General features: G+C 40.0%; 1 protein-coding gene across 1 annotated transcript in view; it reads right to left on the reverse strand.

The window, feature by feature from the left end:
• Positions 1–13,391, reverse strand: part of SEC23A (SEC23 homolog A, COPII component) — a 29,829-nt gene extending 16,438 nt beyond the window's left edge. The window contains exons 1-10 of the mRNA XM_075103442.1: positions 13,286–13,391; positions 8,792–9,033; positions 6,919–6,976; positions 6,573–6,659; positions 5,154–5,390; positions 4,972–5,051; positions 3,897–4,041; positions 3,398–3,556; positions 2,454–2,569; positions 131–254 (exon numbers count right to left, since the gene is read on the reverse strand). Of these exons, the coding sequence (XP_074959543.1) occupies positions 131–254; positions 2,454–2,569; positions 3,398–3,556; positions 3,897–4,041; positions 4,972–5,051; positions 5,154–5,390; positions 6,573–6,659; positions 6,919–6,976; positions 8,792–9,012 (1,227 nt within the window). The 5' untranslated portion in view covers positions 9,013–9,033; positions 13,286–13,391. The remainder of the gene's footprint in view (positions 1–130; positions 255–2,453; positions 2,570–3,397; positions 3,557–3,896; positions 4,042–4,971; positions 5,052–5,153; positions 5,391–6,572; positions 6,660–6,918; positions 6,977–8,791; positions 9,034–13,285) is intronic.
• Between the last annotated feature and the right edge of the window lie 676 nt (positions 13,392–14,067).

Here is a 14,067-nt window from a genome sequence, read left to right on the forward strand (position 1 = left end):
TATGTCCCAGTCAACCCTGAAGCATCTGTTTCGCATGTTCTTAAGAATTCCTTAAAAGGGCAGAGATACAACACTTCTTAGCCATCCTACTCCAGTGCTTCACTAACACAATGCATTTTTTTACTCTTACCTTTATTTCTAATGTGCCACCAAATCCCATTTTAAATTGTCCTTGCATATCTTTTGTAAATACTCTCTGAAAGGTTTGTTTGAATAAAGATGTATTGAAAGAGTCTCCCATTACCATGTAGCCCCTAGACAACAACAACAAGAACAAACAAAACCCTCAGGTTAAAACGCATTACTTATTATGCAATAATTTAGCACATGGAATTTATACAGCTTATTTCTATGAAGGGCTAAAACTAATGACAGTTCATGGTGAAGCACATTTTTACCTTCTTAAAATGGGCTATCATTAATATTTTGCTACAATGTTAGGGATGAATTTTTTAAGTAAGCTTCTTGCCCGATCAGCATTTTAAATTCATTGTGACTAAAATATATAACAAAATATTTCACTGGGAAAATACTATACTGGACTTTAACACTAAAAAGTCTCACAGCCTTGTCAAGCAAAGTCAGTTAAGCTTCTGATATTCAGTATTCCAAACCTATTACCATGCCATTTTCTTTTGAGTAGTTTACTCATTATTTCAGGCTTAAGTCTATGCTCAAGAAGCATGATTTGTTTTCCTGCTTAGCAATGTTCTGTGGATGTAACCACAACGGTTGCCACTCATCATGAAATACCATACGCTGCATTTAGGAAATAGTAATGGGAGATATTACTGTTATTCATCAAAAAATACTATTTAAATCATATTAGTAAAATATGTTGATAGGTCAAACATCCCACCCAAGAGAAGTTATAGAAGCTTTCAGGTGGATAGTCAAAGATAGAAGACAGTAATAGACATGGGCAGAATCAGAAATCCCTCCCTGTATGTAGGATGTAACCAAACAGAAAATAGCAACAGCTCAAAGAGAAATGGACAAACTATATAGTAAGGCTAGTTTTGCTGGAAGAGCAGAGACAGGGTAAGGCAAGTCAAAAGAATGGAGAGAAGGAGCAAAATTACACTGTGGTATACAGAAAAATACCGCTTGAGTTTGATGAAGAAAAGGAGTAGGAATCAAATGTGCAGGTAAAGTCATAAATTTAAAAATCCTTAACAGTGGAAACTCCCGCGCTAAGGCTATACAAACACACCTCTGAAAAGAGGGAACCCAGCAGTGACTAGCATGGCCAAGCTGGCTGGAAACTCAGCGGCATAGGTTCATCACAGCCTGCAGCTGCATCTCTCATTCTTCTTGGTATGCCTAGATACGTACCATGTGCTTAGGATCCTCTGTCATATGGAGATATTGACAGGCAACTAAGAAGGCCCATCACCCACAAATACACCAATTATTAAATTGATAAGCAAAAGATGCTTTATTTAATTTTACCTGCAGTTGGTATTGACACAGCTATCAATAACAAGCAGAAGAATCTGGACTGAACAGAGAAGTCTAACCTAAAAATCAAATGGTATGTAAAGCGGGTGGCTATACTAGCAAAGATGAAATATTATTGAGAGTAGAGAAGACTTTCAGAAAGAGAAAAAGACAGTATTTGAAAAAATATGGACGAAAAAATGGCAGGATTTACAAAACAAATGACATACTTAACACACAAGCAAGAGTCAAAAGTTACCCCAGACTGTAGATCTGCATACGAAGGGTGAGGGTGTCATCCACAGTGATAGAAAATAGGGGAGTGGTTTAATGAGAAAGACTAGAACTTGCTTTGATCCTATTAAAATGGGTGGCAAGACAAGCTGGAGGGAATACAAGACCTTGTCTGAAATGTAGAACTGGATAGAGAGAGCAAAAATCAGGAGCAACGGATGTACCTGATAATCACCTAAGACAATAGTTGAACCTATGAACAACAGTATACAGAAGAAGGACATAAACAAGACAGGAGTAACACAGGGTTTTGTACCACTCTGAAGAGCAGGAAAAAGAAGGATGACAGCTCCTTATCTTTACTGAAACCTGCAGCTTACACATACACACACTGAAAAAGAAAAATAGCAATAGTACGTAGGAAAAACTGCCTGTTTAAAAGATAACCATGTTACTTAAGCCTTGGTCAGATCATATTAAAAAACAACGACAACAAAAAAAAACCACCCCAAAGAGCAAACCTACTTCTGATTAAACCCACAATTACGGTGACAAATTTGCTAGAGGCTGACAAGTTCCAAAGTTCTGATACAAATGCAACCATCACAGTGTATCAGAGTAGGTTTGTGGGGAGGTTTTGCATTAGTTTATTGTTTCTGAAGTAGCAGAATAGTTTCAGTAACTGCTTCCCATTAAAAGAATAATAAAAAAAAAAACATAAAAGAATGAACACACCAAACCCTGCACCTTCATATACTACTTAATGAATAGGCACATACCCAGTGTAGTTGGGACAACACTTCATCTCCAGAAGACCAGTCTGATCCAATGCACATGCATATATGTCAATAACATGACCATTTGTTGCAGCCCGATTAGCCAGGGCTTCAAAATGCTACATCCAAGACAAAAATACAGTTCATAGCAATTTATGACGTGAACTCTCCTCATCTTCATATTAAATCCTAAACTTCCAAAATAATTCTAACACAACATTATCAGACTTTATTCACATTATATTCTAATACAAGCTAAAAGAATTTTTTTCCTGACGTTAAAATTAAGACCGTAATTTTCAACACCTATGGTTTTTTCTGACCAGCTGAGAACCTGACTCACACTAGACAGACCAGTGGTTGCTATTTAAACTGGAAAATGACCTCAATCTTTTCTTTTTAAAATTTGCATTAAGTACTAGATTCAACACACAGAAATGAATTTACCTTTCTAATCTCAAGTGTCTATAACGACAGGCACCTGTGACTGAGCTAATCATTTAAGCCTCCATTAATCAGTTAAGATGAATTCAACAGATTTTGAATGCAGTTCACCTGCCCAAATGTACATTTAGTATGAAACAAACTACGCCTAAACTCTACTGCCTAACCCTCCCCCAACTACAGAGAAAATTTTGAGCAGCTGTCTTAGAAGCAGACGGCCTTACTCTAGGTATATCGTTTAGTCACATGGATCTTCTTTGACTTAAACCAGGGAAACACTCCAAAGAACTGTAATGTAAAGCTAGACACAGCCCTAACTCAATATACTGAAATTTCTGAAGAAATTCCTGAAGGCGTACCACTATGCAGAGACAGGCAATCAAAACCACACAATTCCCACTTCTTTATACATTTGCTACTACTAACGATTTTACAGTGCCAGGCAATGTAAATGCTTACGTACTGGTAAGATGCCCCAAAGATCACCCATAATCATCTCTTACCTTAGTACCCTTTTTAACATATTTAGCATTGTCTTTTTCAATGTCATGCCATGATCTTATAGGTAACTTCAATTCATCCCCTACAACCATGCCAGGTCCTTGTGTAGCTGGTCCTCCAATGAACATCATTATACGTGCACCAGTATTAGGAAAAGTGCACTGCAGGAAATAAAAGACAAATAAAACCATCGGGTTCTGTTACAGATTGAGCAAAAGAAATAGCTATGCAGGTATTTATCATGTTGATAGGATTCTGAAAATAACTGTATTTTTTGCCTCCAAAAACATAAATCTACTGTTAATTCGAAGTCTCAATTTTGTGTCATTAAAATGAGTAAACACCTGCGATTACTCTGTGTAAGGAATGATATCCATCAGAATTACTGTACAAACCTAACATGCCTCAATTACTGAGGTTTTTACACATTGGTTCTGGCAGCTTTTCTGCAACAAAAATGATCTACTTACATATTAGCATAACTGTAGTTAAAGCTATTACCTCAAGGAGCCCTACAGCTATAGAAAGAGCCACTCCAGAGGAACGTAAGGGTCGCTTTCCCTGTGGCACAGGCCAAGGATCCCGTTGAAGTTCACCCAAAAGATCAGTAAGGTTCATATCAATTTTCTGCACTGGCTGCAAAAATCTGTAAACAAATGCATGGAATTAGTTTAGATTCATATTGTTAAATAAAAATTTTATCAGTTGCTCACTGGCAATATAGTAAACATATTTTAGCAATGCCTAATTCTAGATTCTAGTCTGGATTCAGAGCAATGTCTCTGCCTCACCAAGATAACACAGTTTGGTATTACTACATACGCAGCACACACAGCTTAACACGTTCAGCAAAGTGCTTGTAAAACAAAAACTTGCTAACTTAGAGCTATCACCACTATCCAGAAAGAACCCTATCTAGTCAAAAGAACACAGCAGATGATGACCCATGAATCTCAGAAAGAAATTCAAGTTTCACTGCTTCAGTGAAAATCAAAGATCAGAAGAAACATTAATATACAAGGAATTTTCCATGCTCTCTGCTACAGGCTGTCTAGAAATGCAGCTATTTATTGGAAGGCAGAGACTGCAAAACTGTCTCTCTTTTTTATCCCTTCATCAATTTCTTCTATGTCACAGTGGGTTACACAAGAGAATCAAACACTCACCCACAATTTCCAAATGAAAGACAGAAGTGGGGGGGAAAGAGTGGAAGAGGGAGAGAAAGGGAAGGCAAAACTGGATATCCACATAAGAAAGGGGCACTAAAGCAGCTATTAACACCTTCCAGAATGCCAACCAAGAGAAGCATCATTATTAATGTATCTGTAATATGCCTATGTAATGTGCTCTCAGAACATTTTTCGAAGCATCATCCAGATGATTTTACTATCACCCACTAATTCTTCTCTTGCCAGTACAAACTATAGGAGAAACAGGCTATAAACATTACTATCCTAGTAAATTTGTGCCTGATCAAAGGGTTCAGCTCTCGATTGTTTCGATTGCCATAAAACATAAGTTTTCTAGTAAATCAGTGTAGCCAAGGTACACTTTCTAGATGTTTTAAGCCCATTACCTGTTTGAAGGTGGTGGCTGCTGCACTTGAGGACCCCGACCAACTTGTGAAACAGCTACTTTTGTAAGCCCTAGCATTTCCTGTAGACAAATACGTAAGATTTTATTACAAAATTTGTTTAAAGACTATTTGAATTTCTTCACAACCATCATCTTGATGACTTCTTTTCGTTTGAGTGTTACCTGCAGCTGTTTTGCAGATAGGTCCTTTGTTCCTCTGAAGACATAACTTTTGGAAATTCCTTCACAGCCAAGCTCATGAACTTGCACCATTCGGCCAAAGGTAATGAGACCTACTAACGCAGTTGGTGGCAGGAGACTAAGTGACATTTGCATGGATTCCTTCAAAGCTTGCAAATCTTCATCTTCCATGCACGTGTCCACAACATAAAGAAATATCAAAGGCATCTGAGGGCCACGCTTTAAGAAACACAAATATAATCACATGAAAAACAAATCTTGCGAAGTTTACAGGATCAAAAATGAACATGTACATTTTGTAAAAGTTCTAATTTTAATCATATCAATAACGTCAATGTTCCATCTAACTTACCTCCCTCTCAAATTGTAATCAGTATCTGGGGCTAAAGGGGAATGAAACCCCTACCATAACAAACTCAGCACAAAAATTAAATGCTTACTACAGAAGGAAAAAAACCCAAACCATTCAGGATGTCATGACAGTTTTGAAGCATGTGCCAACTATGTAAGTCTTTTAATATATAATGAGCTTTCGTCACTCTAAGTGAACATAACAGTCATAAAACTATTCAGAATTATAAAATATTCCAACTTGATAACATTCTTTGGCATTTCATCTCATAATTTTACACTAGAGATCATCAGTTCTTTTTATTCTTTCTAAACTAATTTTGCTCTACTATGAGCAAATATCCCCATTACTTTGCATTGCAAGAGTTAGCAAGAAGTAGAGATTGTATTCAGTCTTTGCTCTTCTTTTCATAATTCGAATGCGACAGTGAAGTCTCACAAATTTTAATCCTCAAAAATTGAATTTAGAGATTATAAATTTGCAATTGCAAATGTTTGCAACTTTGGGTTGTGGGTCATTTTTTTATTTCTATTTCTATTAGGGGTGAATATTGAAAGTCAAACACCTGAACTGAATATGTATTAGCTGTTTTCTCTAAATCAGCTAGCCCTAAAACTAGCTCATAATCATTCAGTTACAAACTTAAATTCAAATATTTAATGAGAGATGAATCACCAGTCAGCCAAATTTGAACTGAAATCATCTGAGCAAGCAAGAGCAATACACAGACCCCAGCACAAACATAAATTAAATTCCTGGTAAAGAAACAGACCTAAGAGAAATATTGACCTCAGAAGAGACTTCTCTTCTCTTTTTTTGTGGGTTTTTGTTTGTTTGTTTGTTTGTTTTAAACCAGTCTTATTAGTCATCCTTTTGTTCTTATGAAAAATTATGTTTTCCATTTCCAACTGATGACACATCTTCAACCTATTAACAAGCACGTATAGGCTCACAGTCATTAAAATGCAGTGAAGAAATAAAACTGAAATTCATTCTTTTTATATATTGCAAGGTTATAGATGTTAGAAGATTTTATGTAATGATTTTACCTGTACTACATATTCAATGCTGGAGAACTGAGGTAAAAGTTCAGCTGGCTGATTCATTTCAGATATGCCAGCATAGGTAGGAGGAAACTGCAAATAAAAACACAGAAATTAAGTGTGAACAGAAGATTACAACTTCTACAAAAAAAACATACATATGGACTACTTTCCTCTGAAACAGATGTTCACTATTGCTGTCATGAAAAAAAATCTCAATGCAATCTCTGAAGATATAGCTGCACACTCATGCTCTTGCTCTTCAGTTCGCAACTACAACTTGAAAAGTGAGGATTTTCACTTTTACCTTCCAAAAAAGATTTTCTATATCCTGAATGTTTCATTTTCTTACCTGATTTCTCTGATAACAAAAGTTGCAAGCCCAGAGTTTTGCTCGATAATCCACTTGGCTATAAAAAAAAAAGAAAAGTTTATATAGGATGAACAATTCTTTTTCCTCCACTGACCCTAGAATAAGTTTCTTTTAATTTTTCAAAAACACATTGACTTTGAAAAAAGCTTCCTCTTAATATATTGTCTCCTAAATACCCATATTAGCAATGCAAAGTGTAGTCTTACGCAGCCGTATCAGGCAAATTTTTGTATTTACAGAGGAAGAATGGTCTTCAGGCAAAAGAAGCAAATAAGAAATTTACGAATACAGACTCAGCACCTTTATTAGAGACTTCCTGTGTGGTTTTAGGCAAATCATTTTAAACTCTCCTTTCCTTTGTATTTCGCTCTTTTCTCACCCTATGCCTATTAGCTGCCAGAGTCTGGGACTATCCTGAATATACATTACGCCCTGAAAAAACAGCTTCCAACTTAACAGCTATCTCTCAAGTGAAAAATAACAATTTTTTTCAATTGAAGAGCCTACCTCCTTTTATCTACATTTTATTACTATTTGGACAGTTGAAATAAAAAATGCAAATTGTACCTTCATGTCTTACAAAGTCCTACTCACATTTTAAGGGAAAGTAAACTTTTACATGTTTTCAATGTCTATTTCTTGCTATCACATCTTCTGTTTACAAGGGCAAAGTCTTTTTAAAATATCATTAAATCTTTGGATAAATCCCAGCATACTGTAAACACAATACGCCCTACTTATATCAAGCGATCTATACCAGTTTCAGGGGCTGCAGATTATCTAGCCCAAAACACTATGCCACACAGGCTTCAAAAGGTCCCCCCAAACTGAGTCTCTACTCACCCCTTGTTAAAAAAAAAAATAAAAATCCAGTCACGACTTGCATACACGAAACAGGAAAAATGTACACAGTTCACTGTAATGTCAGGGATCTGACTGACACTTTAGGCTTTGTCTTTCCATTATTTTTCTTCCAGCCCTCAATAAAAGATAATACTTTCAAAAAAGTTAGATTCCACTAAGTCTGATTTCCAGTATAATCAGCCACTGTGTCTGTTTAACAGTGAAACACAAATTTACATCTGCTTTGACGTCACCTTTTCTCCCAAGCAGGGACAAGTCATTCATAAAACTGAGTGAGTTCTACAGGATCTTTTACATCATGCTTAATCTCTCACTATCACTCAGTACCTTTCCCATGCCTGTCAAATGCCAGAAATGGTTCTGTTTCTTTTCCATGCTTCTGTGACTGGAATGACATATGAAACACTTCCTCTGCTTCCAACCTAAGCTTATCCATGACTAGTCCACAATCACTTGTGCTTGTGCTAATACTGCTGTTCAGCTTAAACAACTTTCACGCGCTCTCTGATATATCCATCTATCACATCTTTCAGTTCCTGTTTTGGTAAAGTAAACCAGCTAACCTGCTTTGGTCTACAAACGAACTAAGGTCAGTAATAAATACAGTTTATTTTACTTGGAAATTAAACTATATCAGGCCCTAATAGTTAAAAAGGTATAGCGTAGTAACTTTTTACCCTAGTTATTTTGTAGAGGCAAAATGCAGGAGTATACTAACTCACAAGATGTGCAGTTCCAGAAAAAATAACATACCTAATCATTAATTATGTTGAAAGGACTAGTTAAATGAAAGCTGTTTTGAGTATGTATGCTACATATGCAAATCTATGTGCAGAAACTTCTTCTAAGATCTAGAAGTCTGAGCTGTATACTCATGTGAGGAGTTCTTGAACTTCCACACACCACATCTTTTGCATAGTTTAACTGGTACTGTTCTAAAGACTGTTTGTAAGGAAAAACATTGGCATAACACATGTATGAGATTTACCATAAAGGATTCAGAACAGCTCGACACGTGGTCCTGCTGCACAGAACTGGCTCATACTGAATTGGAGGCAAGTCTGGCCGTTCTTTCAGTGGTGTGAAGAGGGCAGCCACTGGGACTACCATTCTTGTGGCTTCAAGACGACTTGAAGGCCAAACATTCCAGCTGAATCTAACTCCATCTCTGTCCTCATTCTGCTGGATAAATTCCAGGAAGGTTGTCATGGTCAACTTCTCTGTTTATCACTATAATAAAGACAGAACCATTAGCAGAATGTTGAAGTGCAAACATTTTTAACCACAAAATACTGAATGTACTAAATGGCAGTAACACATTCATATACTGTAACTGAGTTACAATCAATAAACAGTGGGCAATGTTCCTAAAATCCTAAAAGCAATGCACAGATTTACAAGGCAAAACAGAAAGAAATTTAAGACTCCTAGGATGCAGCAACCTCTTCAAAATAACAAATATTTGATATGGTACAAGTAAATACCTAGTGTTACAATAGTCCATCTTCCGACCATTTCTCGACTCAAGCAACAAACTCGGGAAAGAAATGTTGTAACTGAAGCAATAATTCTAGTGTAGGTCAGAGTAGATAACATGCAGCACACTAACACACTTTAAAATAAAGACTTGCTTACACAAAAAAATACACCGTCCTTTATGGCCTTCCACTAATGCATTTATTTATGCATTCTGCTCATTAGTCAAGAATCATTCATTCTTGCAAACTGTTTATCCTCTGATTTCTTTAAGAATCATATAGGAAAAAGTATTTCTAAGTGTAACTGTTTTATGTCTTCTGCTGCATCAAATTTTATACGAATTCTGTAACAGTAATTAACCATTTTAGCAACTCATCATTTGGCCTATATGCAAATATGAAGGAATGACAACACTATATTCCACAAGAATTCCAACAGCAATGCTAGGAAAAATCTTTAAGTAGTACATGTGTCATATTCCACTACATTATACATCAAGATACACCTTTCAACAATTGTTTGAACTCAAATTTACCATTTTGGCACCAACCTAAGGCTTTCAAAATTTTCAGCTACAGTTACTCAGAAGCTGGAGCACAGACACATCTGAAAAGTTCAACGGGAGCTTGTGAACATCCTGGAAAGCTAGCAAGAAGCGCCCCTCCACCCCACCCCAAAAAACCCCAGCACTCAGCTATGTCTACACTGTCCCTGAATACCTGCTGTATGCTTCCAGCACATTTTATAATACATAAGTTATACAGGTTTTTCCAACAACTAGAATATCTAAACTCCCACTGCCTAATAATTAAGAATTTACTGTATAAGTCTAAATGAACCACCTAAGAGCTAACCTGGGAAAATACTCCTAGGTCTCATTTTAGACTGTACTAAGTCAACAGCTTTAGACATGCCAGAATCCCCCTGAATTAAGATTTAAATCAAGAATTCTCACAAACACACTGATGACCCTTAGCCCAGCAACTACATATGCTAGGAGACCCCTGGAAAAAACTCCACTTCTAAAGACCTAGCTCTCTTTACTAAAATGATAACGGCATTGCACCTTTAGTTTATATGATAGAAACGTTTCATGTTTTTTTAATTATAGTTTAACTTAATAGTTTGATCCTAATGCTGACTTTTAACAAAACAAATTAACAACATCCTTAAAACAAATAAGTCCCACATTTTACAGTTCATATCAGGAAATAATCCACTGTCAGCATGTGATGAAAGCTACAAAAAGCAGTCTCAAAATTGTTCTTATAAAACATGGACTGATATGTGAACTTAACTTTATAGAGCACCCTTTTCTTAAAGTTTTCCACAGGTGCAGTCACCATCACTTATCTTCACACTGTAACAGACATACTATGATAATTATTCTGCCAACATTTTTACAGGCATGTTATCTTACTGATATCAGGATCAGATTTACGTGTCACGGCAATTGCAACACAGGGAGCCACAGTGGACTTTGTGCAAAAGAGCACTTCCACCATCGCTTTTACTTAAGTTGCTGCAAGGCTGAACGAGGCCATCAGGCAGGGAACAAAAGTGAGCAAATGCAAGGCGAGAGAATATCTGGAAATCATAATTAGTACAGAGGGATCAGGCACAGAAGATAATTCAGCCAAGACAGGAAAGAACAGCCTGGTATCTGAAAAGGATCTAGATTTTAAGAAACTTCTCTCCTAATACATCAAAATCTGTGAGTGTTTTGTGCAAAAGGCGAAGGAACATTGTCCCTGAAAAATGGGGCATTGGTACAACAATCCACGTGAAGCAACAGCCTCAGTTATAACCACAAACTGAATAATCTCTCCTTTTAAAATCATCTCCTGAGAAGACAGAGAAAATTGCAACTTAAAGGCCACTTCAGCCATTCCATAGGTATCTGCTATGAAGTCCACCAACTCCATCTCCATACACTGCAACATGAACTCCCACTTTCTGTACTGGGCTTTAAAGTAATTTCTCCACATTTTACTCTGGCTACACTTGAAATGGTTTTACACAAATATTATTTTTACCACTCAGGAACTGCTCCACAGAGGCCAATGTACAAACACCAGCATGCAGTGACTAAAGTGCATATGTATATACATAAAAGGTTTGTTGGATTTACTGAGTTAAATACCGTTAATTTCTAGTAAGGTATGTCTTTCCTATTCAGAAGGCAGAACCTGCTAATAAGCAAGTTTTCCTACTCCTTTTCTTCCAACCTTTTTCTTCTTCCTTTCACCCTTTTTTATCTCATTTCCAAGAGCCAGTAATGCTTACCTATTTCACCATACATCAAATGTGAAACTCACTGTCTGACAAGTTACAGTTTCAGTAGCACTGTTTCAGCTATCCAGGCACAATTTCTGGGATAGGTACGGAGACGTATTACATTAGACCAGAACAGCAAACCCTCCTGACCTACAGACTACATACCAAACTTCATACACCTGAATGCCACAAAATAAATATCGCCCACCCCAGAAAACTAGAGAGAAGTGATTTTCAGAACAGCTGAATAGCAACAGCTCCCATGTTGAGGTGTCACAGCTTTAGCTTTGCTGCAGGACAGGACACCCAGAGGAGACCACCGTTCCTCCCTGGCTTGCTTCCGCCCCGCCACTGCCGGGGCTGAACGTACCCCACATCCCCGCACCACGGCAATCTCGGTCTGTGTCACACAGAGAAGCCACAACCGAACTCCATAGTCACAGGCTGACTACAAAGGCTTGACTCTCAGGGAAGTAATAGCATTCATGTAATTACTCTGCCCAGATCCAAGAGTACAGTTAGGACTTTCTAACCATTACACATATCAAACATGTTTGATATACCATTTAGAAAGCTATCCTATAGCTGATTAAACAGTTTTGAAATGCATTACTTTAAATGCTTCTAGCAGCAACTGCAAGCAGTAGCAATACTTTCTTCAAAATAGTTTATTCTAAAACCTCCTCCTTCATCTCAGCACCTTTAAACATTTATACACCACACCTAAAAGTGTCCCAATACAGAAGGTCACCAAAACAATAACCACTAATCCTTGGAAACACAAAGAGAATCAGAACGTTTCTCTCTACAGAATTTCAAGGCTTCCAGCATAGAGAGATCAGAGTCCCTTATATGGCTGTGTGTTTAAATACTGCTAAATTAGTACAGGTCACTGTGCACTTTTCTTACAACAAACCTATTCTTTCAGCTTATTATGCACTAATAATCTGACAAAATAACATAAATTAATAACAAGCCTTTAATTATTTTTATGCCAAAAACAGCACCTCAGATACAAATCTATTTCAGTTCCGAGAAGGAACTCAAATATACGAGGAGAATGACTTAGTACTTACCCAAAGCAACTGCAAGTTGTCAAACTGACAACGTAATAATCTCATTTTCACCACGCAAACACAGCCACCCTCCAACCCTGCTCTCCCAGTTTCGTTCACTAAGGGCTATTCTTTTTTAAACAACCAGCGTACCTAACAATCCACCTAAGCTAAAAGCCACACATTCAGACGCAGCAGGGCCTGCCTAACACCGTTTCTGTGCCGCTCTGCCGGTACGGCCGCAGAGGCCCTGGCGGCGGCACAACGCCGGGGAGCCCCGGGACGGGAGCCCACGGCCGCGCTCCCCGCCCGGCGCCGCGGCGGCCCGACCCGTGTGCCGGCAGCCCCGGCCGAGGAGGGGGCTCCCCGCCGCGGGGGAAGGGTCCCACGCACCCCCGGCCCCTCAGGGCGGCCCTGAGAGCGGCTTCAGGCCGCCCGGCGGGGTTACCCCCACGGCCGCGGCGGGCGGGCGTAGGCGCCCGGAGCCTGGGGACGGCAGGCGGGCAGCTCCCCCCACGCTCCCCCCGGCCCACCTGCCGAGCGGGGGCCCCACGGGCCGGAGCGCCCCCCGTATCTACGCAGCGCGGGGAGCGGGGCTGCCGCCGCAGGACCCTCCGCCCCTTGGCACCCACCGCCGGCCGTCCCGCTCAGCCCCGGCCCTGCCCGCTCACCCCGCGTCGCGCCGCGTCGCTCCCCGGCCGCTGCCGCCTCTCTCGCCCGCTCTCCCCCGCCCTCCCACCGGCAGCCAACATGGCTGATGGGAGAGTCCGCGCCACGTCAAGGGGCAGAGACCGGCGGGCCGGGGCGGGCTGAGCGCCGCGGCTCCCCCCCCAACCCCACCAGCCCCGCCGCAGGGGGAGCCCCCGGCGCCCGGGGAGCCCAGCCCAGCCCGCCCGAGCCCCGCGGCCTTCCCCGCCGAGCGGAGCGGAGCGGAGCGAGGGGCCCGCCGCCGGCCATCCCACAGGGCTGCCCGTCGCCTCACCGCCCTACGGCTCCTGCCGCCTGCCCCTCCGTGTGGTTTGTTCGGCTTTCAGGTTTCTTCTAAAGATCGTTTGTCTCAATCTCCGTCTTAAAGCCGTCCGGGGCAGGAGCCATCCCACCCCTGGGGCCGCTCTGCCGCCTCTCCCCTTGCAGGGAAGCCCGAGGCAGCCGGGCTGCTGGGGCCCTGCAGGCGCCCTGCCTGGCGCCCGTCCTCCGCCACGTGTAGTCGTGGCAACTTCTTCATCTGGAGGATTGTTTCCATGTTTCTTTTGACTGCCTGGGGAACAAAAATATATTGAAATTATATTCCTGGCGGTTTTTAGCCTAAGACAATACTTTATCTCATAAATCTTTAGAAATACAACACGTTTATTTACAGTCTGCACAATAACTTTCACATAGCCATAACCCTACAGTTTTGTTCAGGTTTTTTGTTAGTGTGGTTATCTTTTTGCCCCCACCCCAAGCCCAA

Source organism: Phalacrocorax aristotelis, chromosome 9, assembly GCF_949628215.1.
Source record: "Phalacrocorax aristotelis chromosome 9, bGulAri2.1, whole genome shotgun sequence".
Lineage (NCBI taxonomy): Eukaryota > Metazoa > Chordata > Aves > Suliformes > Phalacrocoracidae > Phalacrocorax > Phalacrocorax aristotelis.